General features: G+C 35.3%; 1 protein-coding gene across 2 annotated transcripts; it reads left to right on the top strand.

The window, feature by feature from the left end:
• On the top strand, nucleotides 1-17,206 carry LOC135583704 (ubiquitin receptor RAD23d-like). Of its 2 annotated transcripts, none has more exons than XM_065125639.1 (12): nucleotides 1-182; nucleotides 3,403-3,564; nucleotides 5,848-5,922; nucleotides 9,015-9,094; nucleotides 9,208-9,270; nucleotides 13,061-13,238; nucleotides 13,978-14,127; nucleotides 14,218-14,283; nucleotides 14,367-14,414; nucleotides 14,510-14,619; nucleotides 14,704-14,785; nucleotides 16,797-17,206. In XM_065125639.1, the coding sequence occupies exons 1-12, from the start codon at nucleotides 117-119 to the stop codon at nucleotides 16,911-16,913; spliced, it is 1,197 nt and encodes a 398-aa protein (XP_064981711.1). In that variant the 5' UTR covers nucleotides 1-116; the 3' UTR covers nucleotides 16,914-17,206. The 2 variants fall into 2 exon arrangements, with proteins under 2 accessions (XP_064981711.1, XP_064981712.1); XM_065125640.1 differs by having other exon boundaries at nucleotides 7-182; nucleotides 5,848-5,901.
• Nucleotides 17,207-19,648: the final 2,442 nt, after the last annotated feature.

Raw genomic sequence — 19,648 nt, 5'->3', positions numbered from 1 at the left:
ACTCCCTTCGTCTTGCCGTCCGACCTCGATTTGGGAGTCGCAGATTTTTAACCCACGCTGGACGGAGAGACAGAGAGTGAGAGAGCAGCGGTTGGGCGAGCGAATTAGTGAGAGAGATGAAGATCTTCGTCAAGACTCTCAAGGGCACCAACTTCGAGATCGATGTCAAGCCCGAGGACACGGTACCATCGCTTCCATTCTCTTTCTCCTTCGGTCCCATCACTTTCGCCAGCGAATCGACCGGTCTTTTTTATGTTTTTGCCGTTTCTTCTGCCGATTTGATGCCCTAGCAGCCGGCTTGCACCGAATTTGGGCATGACGCATGTGTGGATGGGAGAATTTAATTCTTGATGATAAGGTTTAAGAAAGATCCTGTTGTTGGAGATATTTGGATTGCTTCTTGTTGAATTGATTCTTTTCTTCAAATTTAGGGAATGTTTCCGCAATGGATCGGGTTAAGGGTGCTTTAGGGTTATCTGCATACTACATTTGAGTTCCGAAGGGATAAATAATTTAGAAGAGTTGTATGAATTGCATTTGTTATTGTATACATGAATAATTTAGTAGGGTTGTATCTATTGCATTTCTTATTATTTTACTTTCTATGATTTTTACTACAGTATTCGACTCTTGCGTAACGTTGATGTGAAAAGCAAACGCGTCGTGTCTGTCGATCTCTAATACATGGAAAAAGTATTTGGGGCAGAGACATCATGGATTGGACCCACATCGAACATAAATTTTCTAACTTGTTCTTTGATGTTTTGGGTTATACTTTTACGCGTAAATATTGACTGAACGAGTTTAGAAAAGAGAGTGTTGGATAAACAAGAAGGTTTGTTATTCAATATATTTAGCGGGCCAAAATTTATATGTTCCTTAACGCATTAATTTGGGTCCTTTTTTGTCAGAGAAATATGTGTTCGTATAGGTATCTTGTTGTCGAGTTAGAGATTGTGTAGTTTTTGTCATGTTACTATTTAAACAAGTTCATTGTTTCTACCATGTACGCGTTTATAAGTCCATAGTACTCCAACAAAAGTACATCATTATGCTCTATGACTATGAGAAATTTACACCAGTTGAAAATTTGATGCTCCGTCAAACACATGATAGCCATATCATTGAATGTTGTGAAGTGGTAAGTGACTTCATTTGATTTAATAATCACTTCTTATTAAATTCTTAGAGAAAAAGAAGAAAAGATCAAGATATTATTCCATTTTGAGAAAAAAGGGTTCCCAAAGTCTACAAGATCATCTCAAGTGTCTTCTATAGTCTAATATTTGTTCAAGGTGTGAAAATTTATCTCGTGTATAAAAATCTTGAGCTCCATGCCAACTAGATTACTCAAGGATTGCAATATTTCTTATCTTAATGACTATCTTTTTCTAATAGTTGCATGTGTGGGTGCGTGCAAGCGGAACAGGGGGCTCTTGCTTTTCTTATGCGTTCAATATGTATCATCAATGCCCTGTTAGTGCTCGCAAAAATGACTTTTCCCTGCCAGCATCAATGCCTAGTGGTGCAAAGGATCTACGTAGCCATCCTCAAATAGTTGCAACATTGAGATTTGTTGTTGTAGTTATGACAATTATCGACTTTCCTTGTGATCTTCACTACACACTCAACTCGTAATTCTGCACTAGTATTGATAGCAAGATTTATTCGGTGCTGATACCAAATGTAGGTTAGATTGGTACATGCAGTTCTATACCTTTTTCAGTACCAATCAGACCAATTGTTCGAACCCTATATTCTATAACCCCTATTAAACCCTGTCTTCTATGCTTGATTACTTAATGAATCAAAATTTGTATTTTAGACTCTTTATGAACTATATATATTAAAAGCACACAAGTAAAGTCTTCTTAAAAGTGCATGAAGTTGGCACATGATATAAATGATGTATATGTTAAGATTTGAAATCTTGGTTCGGTGTTGATATCAGTTGGTAGACAGATGAATATGCATCGGCAAAAGGGCCTGAACCAGAGAGAAAAAGTGAGTGGTGGGTGAAGGAGTTATGCATGTCATACTCTTTCAGTGAGTGGCTATTGTTACCACCAAAATAAACAACATGCCATTTGGAAAGGTAGTTATACAACCACAATGTCATGTGGTTGGACGTCAACATTATAATTTTAGAACATTCACAATAACATTACTTCTACAATATTTGATTGACAAACCGTGTACCTTTTGATGTCAATTTTGAACATCAACTTGTTGTGGCGAATTTGACCAATGTGGCGATCTTGATGTGGTGGATTTGACCAGCGTGGCACGTTTTTCCAAATCTTGCCACATTTGAAGTTGGGAAAGAAGTATGATCTCGTGAGGTGATTTGGTTTTGGGCAAAGGTTTCCCATATACAAGAAGAATTCAACACATCTGGTCTCCATTCGGATGGTTCCAGTTTGTGGGGTGAAAAGGACAAGAAGAGTTCAAACTCCTGGATTTGGCACACTTCGTGGTAGGAACACTTGGTGGTTGATGGCCATGGGTTAATGATTAGGATGTATCACCTAGCGAGATGTATAGCCTGATGCCATTAAATTTTTCATTTATAGCAGGAGTATATCCATAATTAAGCACAACTGGCTATTTGTAGACAATGGAAATTTTGATGCTTGCCTAGTGTTGCATCATGTCATATTTTTTCTCAAGTTTCAAGCTTGAGATTGGTAAATTAGTAACTGTCGTGGCTTTAAAACCTTTTGACTGGCAGTATTGTTTTTTATTAGCATCAGACCCAAAGGACGCATGCTTCAATAACTTTGTTTAGGTATCTTTTGTCTTAGGTTTCTAGATACCTGAAGAATAAATGACAATTTTTTTAGAAGTTGATACATGAGGCTTTGAGCTAGCCAGTACTTGTTTCCAATGCATTTTATTTGTTACTTTAGAAGCACCAAGAAATTAATCAAGCCCCAGACACACGGATTTTAAGAAATAAGACTGTAGGCAATGAAGTTGTTCATGCAATAAAGAATTCATTTGGATATAGAAGTAAAAAACTATGCAACTTAAGCTACATAGGTAATCCATTATTCCAACCATATCCTTTGCATATTTTTTTATTACATTCTCCTGTCTCATATTTCTAATCACCCTTTCCCTCAAGTTTACACCCTTGCATGCCTTGTTGACTAGAAAGGGTGATCCAATGCACTAGTCTCACCTATGTGGACATGGATGTGCTGGACAGACTTTTACCCTGACTGTGGAGAGGCTATTTCTATATTTGAAAATTTGACGGTTAAGTTGCAACCAATCAATCTTACTATGGCATGACGTCTACGTGTCATTACTATAATTTCTCCAGCTTTTTGCCTTCAATTTATTTAATCAATGTATAATAAACAGTCTGATAATCATTTCCATATGGTTCCTCTGCAGGTTGCTGATGTAAAAAGATACATTGAGACTTCCCAAGGAAAAACTGTTTATCCAGCTGAACAGCAGATGCTTATACATCAAGGGAAAGTTCTTAAAGATGATACTACATTGGATGAGAATAAAGTTTCTGAAAATAGTTTTCTTGTTATAATGCTGAGTAAGGTAGCCCTTCACTTTTAAGACTCTATTCTGATTCTTGATCTTCTTATGTTTGTGGACAAGCTGATGAATGTTGGTCTTCTTCTAAGAGCTTACATGATTTGCCATTTCTTTTACTATGTTGCTGGCTTTCATAAATTGAGAAATATAAGACAACTTCTGCTTCACTGAGAATGGCAGTAGGAGCAAGGCTCTTCATTTTGTTTGTAGTTTACTTGATGTGAGGGATAGGGGAACACATCCACGGCTGGTGAATCCAAAAAATCTTGGTTCCACAAATTTGTTTGACTTTCTGTGGTATGGACATTATCCTGCAAATATGTTGTGATGGAATCACACATTTCTGAACCAATATAATCTCTCTTACAAAGAGGCTTGTCAACAGAATCAGAAACCTTTGACATTAACTATGGATTTAATTAAGTTTAATTGTGTAATTACTTTCCATGTATTATGTCATTAGTGTTATGGAATTACATGGAATTCATATATATTTACCAGTTATTAAATGTGTATTATGAAGAGAAAACACCTTAATGGAACTTGTCAATAATTCCAGATTAGCAGGATTCTGTTGTCATTTACCTTAAAATAACATGCTCTATTTGGCCTTTTTTTCTAATGAGGAGAGAGATGGTTCTCCTTTGCATCTTTTCAGCTGTTAGCACTCCTCTTATTGTGGCTGCCTTAATTTTACTAGTGATATTGCCCTAAACAGTTCCCAAATGTAGGGGAATAGCCACGCACTTGAATCCAAATATGGTCCACTGTTATTGTTGTGACATCTAGATTTCTCTATATTCTCATAACTTTTGACTAACAAATTAGGAGGCCTTGATAAAAAATTTTATGCTTGTGTATAGTTTTCTTTTATAAACATATATGTGTGTTTATGTTTGTTGATTTAAGGTATAACTGTCCCCCTTCTTCTTGTGATTATTCTTTTATGGTGAATGATCGATGAGGAAGAACATAATCCTTCTTCCCCTTCCATGTTGACATGGAAATATTGATTCTTGGAACTTTGTGATTGTTTTTTTTTTTAGGTTTAACTAAAGCAATCACATATCCTATCGAGATGTATAGTTTTACTTGTATTTCTTAGATTTGGTGCATTTGAATTATTCTTTTATGGTGAATGATCGATGAGGAAGAACAGAATCCTTCTTCCCCTTCCATGTTGACATGGAAATATTGATTCTTGGAACTTTGTGATTGTTTTTTTTTTTTTAGGTTTAACTAAAGCAATCACATATCCTATCGGGATGTATAGTTTTACTTGTATTTCTTAGATTTGGTGCATTTGAATTATTGATAATTCAGTAATGTTTTGCTAGTTGAGTTTAAACCATTTCAACAATTTCAGTTTCTGGAAGCTTTTTTTTTTGTTTTTGAATGTTGGACATTGAGTGTTTTGAGTTGTCTTATCTTTGAACTCTCATGTTTATTGTATGTAATTGTTTTATTTTTTATATGCTATGATCATAGTTTACTATTTTATATGATATGAAAACATTATTGTTTTCTAATTATTTTGAGTTGGCCCAAATAAGTTATAAATTCTTTGGTGCTGCTGTCATGCAAACTTCTATTGCAATGACTCCATTAGACACATTGGCACTTCCAAAAGTGTAGTTTCCTTGGATCACATTTCTCTTTCTATAATAAGTCATAGAAAACAGGACTTTTAGGTCTTTGTGGGGTCATTAGCTTGCCCTGATTATTTACTGATGGCAGTAAAGATTTCAACCTTGATAAGGGGAATTAGATCGACTGCTGTTGGCAAAGTACATTCATGATGTTGTATAAAAATTATGGTATTGAGTAGAATTTCATATCTTAATAATTGTACTAACATTGCTTCTACTCGACTTGAATGACTAAGGTTCAGAAAGAACCTCTTTGCTCGCTAGTTAAGGCTATTAATCATCTCCAAACCCTGAATTTTCTGGGAGCCTCATGCATTAGGCCCATCATTAATTTGAGTTGCAGTTTACTTATCTGATTTTGGAAAATTTCATGATCAATTAATTAAAAGCTTTCACATGATTGCTCTTTTTTATGTCTGTGTTTTACTCGAATTTTTTAATATTTTTCTTTGGCATGGTTTAGTATTTCCAACTTAATTTTAAAGGTTTTTCTTATATAAGTCGTGACCAACTATCACACTGAAATTTCATAGATAATAGAGACCTTCAGTTGTGATGCATGTGAAATTAGTAGTCTTCACTCTTCAGAATACCATTGCGGATAACTTATGAGAGGTATACTTTTTACACTTTGCAGTCGAAGGGATCATCTAGTGGAGCTTCAACAACCTCTGAAGCACCTCCAAGTCAGGTTAGAAGACAATTCATTGATGTATATAACAATCTCTTACCGTATCTTTGTCTTTCACTTTATTTTGCTCTTATATCTAATTTATAGTAAAATAAACACTCTGTCAAGGATAACAAATGTTTGGTGCTACGTATGCTTTCTTGAGTGCTTATATATGTTGTGCAGATGTGATTGGAAAATGAAACATGCTTGTCAGAAAATCAAGTAATATAGCATTTAATCTTGTCAAGTTTGAACTTGATAGTTTGTTCAAGTTTTTGGTGGGCATTTGTTATTCATGCATATAGGGCATACCATCAAAGAATCCCCGTAAACTATCACTATATTATAATTGTTGGAAAATGCCTGACCTTGATGATGAGGTTCAACTGTTGTGACCAAATCCCAACTTTCTTTGGTCTTAGCATGCATTGGTGCATTTATAGTCCAGTAGACTATTGATGAACAGAACCAAAGGTGAATTCCAATTAGGAAAACTAAAATATGGCGAGATTGTCTATGTATCAAAGGAACATGCATTTTTGGCCTTCATCTGTCAGCATTGCTGCGATGTTGAAGCATATGGTTTGAATTGGATTTTTTCTTCTTATTTTAGGTGAGAACATAAAGTACTCTTATCAAAGTATAGGAGTCATTAGGGCATAATTTTTACTCTTCTGCTGTGTATTCGTTTGGCATCCAACTACCATTTATACTTCTTTGAGTGTCTTTTCCATGGAAAGTATGGATTTTAAGGTCATTAATAAGACACAATTTGACATGAAAGGATATGATCTTTATATTACCCTAGGTGGAGAAAGGGTCTTCACAGAAGAACAAGATAGAAGTGGGAAGATTTAACTATGGATTTAAACTTATTTAACTTTATAAAATAAGAAAATATCCAGACATGTTAGTCTAAGCAAACTAATTTAACATTAAAATAAAATAAAAATCTAAAGTAGGCAAAATCTTATTCCCATTAGATGAATTTCAATAGAGATAGGACTCAAATCAGACTTGTAATTTGTAGTGAGCCGTTTTATTCCTGCTGGAAAAATTGGAAATCTTTCTTTGCAAATTGTTATAAGGGTCCCTGTTGAACGTGGTCAAAACATGCCTTATAAGTTGCTATTCTTATCACCAGTTGCCCAAAACAACCCTCATGGATTGAAAAGGGTCCTAGAGTAGCCATGTGAGTCCAGCTTGACGATAGGAGTTTGAACATGCTGTTCCAGAGAGTTCAATTTTGTTGCTTAAGATTGCTTTAATGAACATTTCATTAGTACCTTGATTCTTGTTTATGACTTATCTGTTACAAGGATACTAGAATTATAATTTTATGCAATTTGTAGTGCAACGAGCTTCATTCAGTTTCACGTCACAAGTACTCATTTTGATAATGAAAAATCTCAGATTTAATAGTTATGTTGAAACTAAGGGGCCGTGATGTGTGTTGATATCCACTACAACCAAGTCTTCTCCCATTAGTTAGTAAGCTATAATTATAAAAAAGAGAAAGTGAGCCTGCTTATTATTGGTTACTCTGCGATAAAGATAATGATCTGAAGGATAATAATTATAATAGAGTCCTGATTAGCTGGAAGTTTAGGGGATAAAAATTCATTAATCATCTAAATCTCTAAGCATTCATCCTATCCTACCTATGTTATTATTCGTGCCTTGCCCAGTTCTCTCTTTTCTAGTTATCTATGCTGCACCGTCTCATCCTGATGCCTGAGGACATCATTGGAGTTCATAGGTCATTGATTCGACATGACGATCATCATTGATGTTGCTAAAACATTTGGGATAGGAACCCTAGTGAGCAGAAAACTCTGTTTATTTCCTTTCTTTGCATTATCAATTATTTATTCTCATATTAGTGGTTCTATTTCATAAATCTTGGGCTATCGATAATAAATATCAGAATTCAGAACCACTAATGGATATAGCAGATAATCAATGGTTTGTTGATTGTTCAATAGAAAAACAAATCCAATTGGAGTGAAGAGAGGATAGGACCAGACAGAAAAGGAATGGAGCAAAAAGGCCTAAGAGTAAACCTCTATTGCTGTACCATCAGCCTACTATGGAACTAATGTTGGCCTTATAGCCACCAACTGCTAATCTGCATCAGTGGGATGGGTGGCAGCCAAAACTGCGACTGATTACACCGTCATCTGACAGTGGGGGACAGCCTAGACTACCATCCTTAACAATCACTAAGGCAGTGCTGCTGTGGCACTGGACATTAAAATGTGAAGGCATTGGTTTGGTCTCTCATGGAAGAGGAAAAAGAAAATGGAAGAGAAGATTTGGAAAGAAACCTAAAATTTTTTTTTAGTTTAAATTTTCGATGCAAGTCCATTTAAATTGTTGAATTCACTTGCCCATTCCTGAATATAATAGGTATTAGTTGCTCGCGAGTTTGGTCTGATTAGATTCAGACAATCTAATTTGGTTAATGCTCAACTAATGTAATCAGGGACCTTGTTGTAACAATAAAGGATTTCAATGCAAAGATTTAAGAAGATCTGATAGTAACAAGATATAATTAATCTTATCTTGATCAATATTACTTTGTTGCATCTTTAAGAGTTATGGATATACACATCTAGGCATATTTGAGAATGAATCTTCATTTGAATGTGATTGTGTACATTGAGGAAGTATTGAATATCATTTTTCTTACTGATGTGGTGTCAGCTAGATATTCTTCCTGTTTTGCAAGTCCTAATCTTGATGTCTTAAAAGTGCTAGACTGTGGATGCTGTCCTAAAGATTGCCCTTAGCATTACTTATCCTTTACTAGTTCCTTGTCAAACCTATACAGTATGCTGGTATAAACAGTGTCATAAAAGAAAGAACCAAAACAAGCGGGATAAAGGGGGGAAAATCAAAGATGCTGCATACCTGTTTTGCCTCTTTTGATTTAGATGCTGGAGTGGTAACATATTGAGCTATGATTGGTTTATCCCTGTAATTTTTTGAGATCTCAGCAAGATAATGAAAATGCTGAAGCTCTGAAGAAGCGTTGCATTAAATGGACATCTTGTGCTTGCTGGACACATGCTTGAGATGAATGATGCACCAAAATTTCTGAAAGCATAATGAATTTCTTTCTTGTATAGGCCCTACCTACCAATACTGCCACTCTTGTCCCTTTGGCACCAGCGTCAGCTCCTCAAGCATCTGCAGCAACATTGCCCCTGTAGGTTATTTATTGTCACATTCTTATTTTCCTGGTTATCATATTTACTTGATTTGTACAAACTCTCTTTACTATGATTTTGTTTTGTGGTACTGCCATGCTTCATCAAGCAGGATTCCTACAAGTGCTCCAGTTCCAACCGCCACAGCTGCTCCAGCTCCTGGATCTACCATATCGTGAGTTGCCTTTTTTGCTCATTGTGTAACTGGTGTCATTGTCCAGCTTTTGTTACAGGGACATACTGTAACAATTGTCTAAGCAACTAGAAGTTGGCTATATGCAGCAGTTGATGGGTTTTGGAGTTAGGAACCTTGCACAAATTTTGTTCTGCTATTTACCTGGCTAATTTATTTTGTTTCATAAGTTTTACTTGTTAACAAAATTCCATAAATTGATTTGAGGAAATTGTCTGACATTATCTTCTAGATTTATGGTTGTTTCATCATAGGTTACATATATTTCATTAATTTCATTATCTACTTATAAAAAAAGTGCATATATGTTTACATCTTGATGACATGTTTTAGTGATTTTCCAATATAATAGAGTTTGTGGTTCGTCAGGGTTCTTTTATGTTATTCTTTAATAGATCTATGTGGGTATGTGTGTCCACAAAGAGGTGAACTATTGGGTGGTCCTAATCCTGGGAAACTATCTTGTAAATAGACTTTGTCTTTAAAGCTATATTTGTGTTCAAGATTCAGATGTAGGAAAACCAGTTAATTTGACCCCTTCCTTTTGGTTGTTGTGCACAGAGATCTTGTTTTTTAGTTACAACCTCATAGTTGGACATTTTTTGTTTTCTTGCTTTCCAATCTAGCTTGTGCATATGCCTACGTATTTTAGTGTGGCTCTTGATCCACACTTCATACATCTTTCTTGTGATGTGAAGGTTGGGGATGTACTTTAGACTGATGTTTTGCTTTTTGGAGCTTGTTGTTGCTAGGTATCATGCCATTCTTTTTTGCTTCTTTTCTACACGACCACTGTTATGTATAGTCTTTTCTTTTCTTAGTTTGTCTTTTCGTATTTTGTTTTGCTTCTTTTTTACACAACCACTGTCATGCATATTCTTTTTTAGCTTAGTTTTTTGTCTTTTGTTCTTCTTCCTCTTTTTATTTATTTTATCTTTTCTTTCTCTATTTCTGTTTCTGTTACTGTTTTTCTTTCTTGGTTACAAATATCTTGTTCAGGTGTCTCTGTTCTTTCTTGATATTCTGTTTTTTGGTATATGCTTTGGATATTTGAGCCAAGGTCTCTAGTGGATGTACTTTGTGTTTTGGGTATTCTCACAATCTTTAGACATTGATCCTATCTTTTTTTATGTTCGTCTGGGTCACTCTTTTATGTTTTTCTTTCTTTGAAGTTTCAAATAGTTATAAGCTTTTGGCTTTTCAGTATTGCATCCATAAACAGCTTAATGTTTTCATAAAGATGACTTTTCTAGAAACTATCCATGTCCATATTCTTAAAAACTGAGGATGAATTATTGCATACCAGGTCCATGTCTCACCTGGACTTATCATCTAACCCTCTTTACTGAAAATTGAAAATCCTCATGGGTTTTGAATTGTCATGTGTGGGCAGGAGTATGCACCTTTCTGTGGATTTCTTGTTACTGGCATTATGTGGCAAGGGTTTTGCATTGACATGGTTTACTAAAATATTATGCTTATGTAAGTTTAATCAAGGGAGTCTGTGTAGATTAAAATTCAATTATTTGCTCCCATCATAGTGGATTTGGAATTAGATTTCCCGAGTCTTATTAATAGCCTTTCCTAGTACTAGTTGTACATATAGTTTATTGGGTGGCCTTGCCCGTTGCAAGTCATGGGAACAGTAGGGTTTAGTGTGAATATGACTCTAATGCTAGTCCCAACTTGTTTTTTGAGGAGAGAAATACATAAAGGGAAAAATATTCATCATGGATTGAACGTGGCTGAGGAAGAAAGGATAAAATTTCATTTGGATGGTTGACTCAGGTTCGATCTTCATGAATTTTTGATACATTGTTCTTGACACAATGCTCCTCAATATAATCTCACTAAGAAGCCCCTAACACTCTATTCTGTGACATCTTTGTTGGTGCTATCTGATCTTTTTTCCTTAGTCTTTTGCTAAGATTATTCAATGAGCTAAAAATTATTTTTGATGATATTTGATATTCTATGTTGTAATCCTATTGACTTTGATTAATGGAAGAATATTATCTAGCTTGCCTGTGGATTTTCCTTTTACATTGAAGGGTTTTCTAAGCAAACACATTATCTTGTGGTTTGATATATTATTTGTAGGATTGGTCTAAGCATTGTGGTTTCTTATAAGTTATAACTATATTTGATGTTGATATTATTATTTGATTTACATACAGAGGGGAAAAATCCTATTAAAAATCAAATGTATAATTGTCATGCGAGGATTTCATTCTTCCTGCATGACACCCAACCATTTATCTTTCTGGTCATGTAACATAATCTCTTGATAACATTCTAACCCTCCCTTATAAGTAAAAGATAATCGTGAGGAGAATATCTCTGATAAGGTTGATGCTCTTTGGTGGATTTTTCAGGTTTAACCTATAGTTCTAAAAGACCTTGCTTAAGGATGTAAAGAAGTCATGACGCTAAGAAGCATGAAATGAGTCAGCTGAATCAACAACCTAAGTAGAATTCTAGGATGTGAGATCAACTCCATTGACGTCATATTTAATAAGACCACCATCGAATGCAAGCAACTAGATCTCTTTCTTTTTTTTTTTTTTCTTCATTACATTCTTTTGATTGTTCCCTTTTCAATTTCATTTTATTCCTAATTTGGATTTGGACCTTACTCTTGACTTCACGATTTTCAAAATTTCGAGAGCCTCTTGTATTGCGTCTCCACCTTTTTGTAATAAGGGCTCAGACTAGAAAACAAATCCTTGTTTGTTTCTTATAATTTCTTCATTGAAGATACTTTTTTATCCTCGTTCTTTTTTCCCTCTCTATATAAATCAAACATAACAATTTAACACCAAAATACAAATTGCAACACTTAAGCCAATCAAACAAGCAATAAAAAGAATATCACAAACCACATGACGTTAAATTTTTATGGAAAAACTTTAGTGTGAATAAAAAACCCACATACAAGGGTCGATAAAATTCAAAAACTAATTAAGATCAATGAGATTACAAATAGTCCTCTGTAGATTAACCAGATGATATCAAATATCATCAAGAATAATTCTTGACTCATAAAATAATAACTCAAATGAGTTTTAGTAAACAAAGGAGAAAGATCGGGTCTCCACTAAAATGGTTCTCAGAAACATAAGATAGGAGGAGACTTCTCAAAGATCATCAATGTTATCTTATAGAGCATGGTGTGAAAACATACCAGAAAATCATGAAGATGTAACCTGAGTCAACCATCCAATCATCCATAGTTGCTTTTTCTTGTATGAAACATTCCTTTTTCTTCCTCGACATCTTTCAACCTATAATTACTATTTTTCTCCTTATGTGTTTCAATCCTCTAACAAGGTAGGGAATGTGGTTATATATATACTAAACTCTAAGTGTCCCGCTACTTGCCATATTGGCGAGACCATCCAAGTCACACATAAAACATTGGTTTGGTAATGGTGGATCATATTCACTTACCATCATCATCTGACAAGTTTTTATCAAGACCTGTCTTCACCACTTATCCTTTGCCAAAAAAAGGAATTTTTGTTTCTAGGTTACTTTTAGTGAAGGTGCTAATCTTCCATATGATCTGTTCATCTTGAAATGTGTGAAATAGTGAGATAATTGAATGGAAATGGTGCACCTGTTGCTATTTTCTGCTTATTTCACTTTTTTTCTGGTTGAGGATTTTAAGTGCAAATTATTTGCCATTGCATTCTCCTCCCATTTTGCTTCCCATTTTGGTTGTGATTATGTGATAGTTCTTATTTGACTTTTGTTGCTTATGCATAAGCAGCACTGAAGTAGATGCATATGGTCAAGCAGCATCAAATCTTGTTGCTGGCAATACCTTGGAGCAAACCATTCAACAAATTCTTGACATGGGAGGAGGGACCTGGGACAGGGATACTGTTGTTCGTGCCTTGCGTGCTGCATATAACAACCCTGAGCGTGCTATTGAATATTTATACTCTGTAAGATTTATTTCTGAATTTTTCCTCCCTTTGTCTCTCTTGAAATTGTAAATGCGCAAATGTATTTTTCCCATGACAGTCATTGTTCTCTAACGCAATGTTGTTATGCCACACTGGAAACCAAACACAAAGGGAGAAAAATATTTGGGAGAGGCCTAAATTTGTTATGTGGGAAAATACCTAAGATTTTGAAGTCATCAGGTTGTCCTCTTCCTAAGACATGACCTAGCTGTAAAAACAAATGCCATGTCCTACAGAAACAATGCTAAAATTTTAGTTCTTAAACACTGTATTTTGACGTTAATTCTAGGTTTGAAGTAGTAGCTACACCCAAATAGTTCATTTTGGCCCAATTTACACTATGAATATTGGTTTGTGGATTTAGATCAATCAAACTTCGAGAATTGAATCAACTTGACAGATAGGATGCAACTTTATTTTTCATCTGTTTTTCCTGCATTATATTCCACTCCACTAGTGGGAGCCTAGATTTGCAATTGGTTAAGATAGGTTTTTGGCTTTTCATAAGAGAATTTCTCCTCTTATGTCGTATAATACCATGCATTTTTGGGCATAGGTAAGTTGAAAATTCATATTGGTCATAGTTCATTCTTTTTTGTGATGAAACACTGGTTTATTTAAATGTAACATGCGCTACACGATCTTATTGTTTTGTAAGAAGCAAAACATGAGATCTTCTCTGTAACAGTGTTCTAATAAGTTTATATATGTATATCAGGGCATTCCTGAGCATGCTGCAGCCCCACCAGTTGCACAAGCGCCTCCAAGTGGGCAAACAACCGATTCTCCTATCCAGGTGCCACAACCAGTTCAACCTGCAGTCCCTATGGGTGGTCCTAATGCTAATCCTTTGGACCTCTTTCCTCAGGTTACTGCAAAATGCAAACATTTAATTTACAAACTTCTGCCTTTTACAAATATTAGAAATTGACTAGTTTGTTTATGTCTCATACTGCAGGGTCTTCCAGATGTTGGGTCAAATGCTGGTGGTGGCAGCCTTGATTTTTTACAGAATAGTCCACAGGTTTCTTTAATTATACTTATAAAGTCAAGTGTCTAAAAGAGGAGTTCTTAAATTTTAAACTTTATTTCTCATCTTCTGTGCAGTTTCGAGCTTTGCAGGCTTTGGTACAGGCGAACCCTCAATTTTTGCAGGTCTTCTTATATTGCTTCCATATTCCATGACTGTTCCTAGTCAAACTATTCTGTTATTTAAGAATAGTCTCATGCCAGTTTCCTGTGATTGACAGCCCATGCTTCAAGAACTGGGAAAACAAAACCCTCAGATTTTGAGGCTCATTCAGGAACACCAGGGAGAGTTTCTGCGATTGATAAATGAGCCTGCTGAGGGAACTGAAGGGTGAGGAATTGTTGTATTGTTGCATCTATTTTAATTTTTCAGTGAGGATGTTGGTTGTTCTAACCTTTGCCTATCCACATAAAGTGGCAACTTTCTAGGTCAGGTGCCTGCTGGAATGCCACAAGCCCTAAGTGTCACTCCTGAGGAGCACGAAGCCATTGAGCGTGTAAGTCAATCTTTTCTTCTATAAATCACCTTCATTGGCAGGGAAGGTGATGCTAGCTAGTTGTAATATTCTGTTGTTTTTGTTGAACACCAAAGAGCTGCTTCGTAAGTCTGGCATCAATGAGAAATGTTGTGTTAGTCTTTCTGTGTTGTCATACAGTTTTTCTGTTTGCATTATAATTATACTATTTGATTGTTCTGTCTATACCAGCGAAAATCATTGTAAAGCCATCAAATTATAGTTTTGTAGATCTTTTATTATTTATTGACATCTTGTATGAGCCTGCCAAATTATGTCTGAGGTGATCTTAAAACTAAAAAGAACTGTGTACCTGTAAATCAATTTTAGATCCCAACAAAGCTTCAGAAGTATTTTAAAAGATCTTACCTGAGCCATCTAGCTTATGTAAATCCACCCTGTATAAGTAGGTAAAGGCAGAGGATTTTTGTGGGATTCTGGTATGGAGAAACCAAGTCCAACGTTCATTGTTAGTTTGTTATGGCACTTTACCTGGGGACCTATGGCATGAAATGTTGGATAATGTTAGTTTTGAGTCGTGGCATGTGATTATGAGGTATTTTGGTCTTTGTGGCTCCTAATTTTGAAGGGAAAAAATAAAAATGCTTTTAGTAAGATGGTACGTTTATTTGTCCGCTTATGTTTCTATGACTTTTTTGTTTTAATTTTCAATAGTTATTCTTCTTTTTTTAGATTCTCTGTTCATACTGAAGGTTGGAGAATTTGTTATTGACTTACATGAAATAGACAGGTAAGATATGAGATTAGGTTTTCAACTTGATCATTAACGGCTGGGTTGTATTTGAAGTAATGACCTATAGAATATTGATTGCATTTAAAAGATGACCTGATCAGCCCAGTCCTACTCGTAGATCCAATTCTAGAGATCAATTTGGGCAGTCGTCTTGTTGCATTGTCGTATTGCATGATGGACTTCTTTAATTACAAAGAATGTGTCCTTTTTTTTATTTTGAGTCATGATGTATATTTTGTTTGCTAAGAGCCTTTTCTGTTAGGTTGAACTGGAAAGCAAAACTAATAAAGTTGCTGTTATGTTTGATTAAAGGCAAGTCGTTAATAAAGAAGCATATATATCATTTTGAATTTGTATGCGACTACTGAAATGCTTAAGAATGCAAAGCCACTCAGGCTAGCTTTTTAGAAACAACCCAAGCATGTGCTGGGTATTTGTGTTTATCTTATAAAGAAAGAGGACAGGCTACCATGAGAAGTCCTCTTATAAGACATTGTCGAATCACAAAGGTGCAGTTTTAGAATTGTTATGATTGAAATTTTTCAGTTTTTTATTATTTTGAAGAAAATTCATGAGGTGTTAGTTTTGTGTTGGTGCCCAAAGAATCTTAGACATTTTCATAGTTCTGATTGAACTATTATTGCCCAATTCAACTTCCATTTTCCCAAAAAAATTTAGATTCAAGAAAAATGTTCAGGAAAGACTGCACGCTATACTCTCTCTGGGGCTGTGGCATCTTTCCTGGAGGTTTATCTTCACTCAATATAACAATCGTGGTTGACAGTTTTGTGACATTCCTATGCTGGTGACAGTCTATTTGGCATTAATCAACATTGTTGCAATACAATGCTGTGGCAACAATGTACTTTCTCTTGGGTATGGATTTTATGGACAGCATGTTCGATTATTTGGATTAAATGAATATTGAAACCAGCCTACAAGTTGCAAATAGGGAGTTTTTATTTTTTTCGTGATCAACTCTTACAATTAATTAAGATTTTATGGTGCTCTTTTCTCATGCATTAGGTGGATAGGACATCTTGACTCTTGGAATATGTATAAGATAGTTTAACCAATTTGTGGATTAGAAAGAAAACATCTTATTTGAAGCTGGCAATCAGTTTATTTATTTATAAGATAGATTATTTATTTTTTGCATCAGCTTCTAAAACTGTTCTATGCACTCGTTTCTGTTTATTACCTGAGTAAACAATTTCATGTGTCTCCTTATTCTGGCAGCTAGAAGCCATGGGCTTCGAGCGGGCACTTGTGCTGCAGGTATTCTTTGCTTGCAACAAGAACGAGGAGCTCGCTGCCAACTATCTTTTGGATCATATGCATGAGTTTGAAGATTGATCTATGGAGGAGAGCCCATTGGAACAGGTTCCGCAGTGCTACAAACTAAATCGACAGCTTTCTATGATATCATTGTGCTTCCTAAAAGCTTGTGGGATGTGGAATGAATGCTCTATACTTGGCTTATATATAGATACAGATATTTTAGTTTCGCTGAGACCACAACCGTGTATAAAGATTGTGCGATACCATAGACTAAGAGTTTGGATCATGCCTCATGTGTTGCTTTCTTCAAGAGTTAAAAATAATATTCTTTTAGGAAACATTGGGAATTCATTTATGTTACACTTCAAGTGACCGCTTCATGTTCATCAGTTATCATACCCTTGATTTGCTAACAATTTCATGTCAATGGAAAGAGAACAATCTAAAACACATTATTACTGCACCGGGTAGGTAGTAACACTCACCGTCAAATTTTTTGGATCCAAAGATACCCGCTATGGGTCTCCTTTTCCTTTGCATCTCAGTCCTTCATTGCCTTCTCATATCTCACTTAATTTCTCACATAAACCCAAACAAATCCTCTCTTCAAACCTTAAATGTCACGAGTGAAACATTACCCACTCTCTTGGAATCGACTTGCATCATCTTTAGTTATCGAACCAAGAAACACTACAACTAATTCGAGTTGGCTCTAAACTGGTACAGACCAAAAGCATTTCTATAGAAGCCGAATTAGGACAATCATATTCTTTTCGGGAAGGTAGGGGCTCTGTGGGGGGGTAATGTGAAGATGAGGACAAATAATATTCTTCTGGAGCCAAAGTTTCCTACCAAAAAATATGACCAAAAGTTTAATATGCACTTGGGTGGTGCCCAGGGTTTTGTGCATATTGTATTGGCCATTCCACTTCTGATCACCATTCAAAGTCTTAGACTTGCGCTTCACGCTAAAAAATGTTAGACCACGTCTGCTGCATGATTATTTCTTTTGTCGGGAGTATTATTCTATGACATGATTTACGCACCTTCCTGCAAAAATTTGTCATAGCATGGTCAAAGTCAAGGATCATAATATCCCAACCATTGACTTCAAACTTGCACAATTAGTTCTTTGTAAGTCCATTCATTAAACTATCTACCGACTCCCTTATTACAAATATTTTCTTTCTTGTTTATGTCTATTAAATCTTGTTATTTATAGGGAAGGTTCCCAAACTCCTATTCTGCACACACATTTCTTGGTCTATTCTCAAATTATATTTAATTTTGGCTTGAAATACCATAAAAAGACTCTATTACCCGTTAGGTCCGACTTAAGTCGCCTCGTGACTTGACCAAAGAGGTTTTTGGGATGAAAATAATTCCTTATGAAGAATGATTGATCCAAATCAATTATAGGACTGAATTGGATTTAGATCATCCTCTAACACTAACAAATTCTTGAAAAATAATCCTTTTCTATCACCTTTTAAACTTAGGTAAATGATAATTATTTTTATTTAAACAATATTTTTATATATGAACAATGAGTCAATCACTAATGGCATAACAAAGATAGAGATAGATAAAAGCTATACTAAAATAATAAGAAAATACTCAAATGCATTTAATTTTATTATAAATATTTACATATTATTTTATGTATATGTTTATATGATCCTAAAATATATGAATATTATGGTTTATTATTGATAGAGAGGATATTATCGATCAATTAGTATCCGATATGTGTCATATACATAACGTATAGACTGAAAGAAGGAGATAAAAGTTGTCTCCCATTGGTCTGCTCTCGTGGACATCGATTCAAGATAAGCATTTAGGGGTTGCCTTTACCTTTGTCGTATATTTAAACAAAAGACCAAATTGAAGTTATTTGAGGCGGTTAAAGATTGTCTCATTGAAGAATATTCAATAGAATATGCCATTTATTTGTTAGCAAGTATAAAAGCTCACTTTAATAAGAGGACACATTTTACCAATTGTATTTATCTATCTTGAGTTACTAACTTCGACATCTGAGGGGATCGACTCGAAAAATCTCTTTTGACCCTGGTCTTCATGCATGTTATATTTCGGACGACCTTCTCGGAAGCTCGATATTTTCACATTAGAGGCACTTTGAATGACCTCCTTGGGAACTCAACATTTCCACCTTGGATAATCCTTTGTATACGAGTTTGGACTACATCAAGCTGACTCGGACATTAACAACATCTTCCCATAATATTTTTTGGTACTATAAGAAGAGCTCGATGTTGCAAAAATACCCACCCATTGATCCTCTCAATAAATGCTCAAGCGAAAAGGCTTTGCCCCTAACCCACAATATTTTTACCTAAGGGGGGTAGCAGTCATCCTTTCCACATATTAGTGCATCCATCTCACTATGGATTCCAATATGATACTAGCGCCTATTCAACGACTCAGGCCTCTCACCCCTAGGAAAAGCCTCGTGTCACCTCCTCATCATTGCTGAGGTGTTTTTAAACCTCACTCAGCAAGTATATATGCTAATATGGATGATATAAGTTATCACTCTGCTTTTGCCCTAACTAGTACAATAGACGATGCCACCAACTCAATTGTAGTCCTCGACTCTACCGCCATCACCTATTAAGATTTCCTAACTTAATATAGTGCCAACATCTCAAGAGTACCCGAGAACTATTGAACTATCAGCCAAGGGGACACTTTAGTCCCTAATCATCGAATTTAGCATATTATACTACCCTCACTCTACCCTACTTGAATCTTAGACTAAGTTAATGGACTTGATAGAGAATTCC

Source organism: Musa acuminata, chromosome BXJ2-9, assembly GCF_036884655.1.
Source record: "Musa acuminata AAA Group cultivar baxijiao chromosome BXJ2-9, Cavendish_Baxijiao_AAA, whole genome shotgun sequence".
NCBI lineage: Eukaryota > Viridiplantae > Streptophyta > Magnoliopsida > Zingiberales > Musaceae > Musa > Musa acuminata.
Note: the sequence above shows the minus strand (reverse complement) of the source record. Positions and strands in the feature narration are given on the sequence as shown.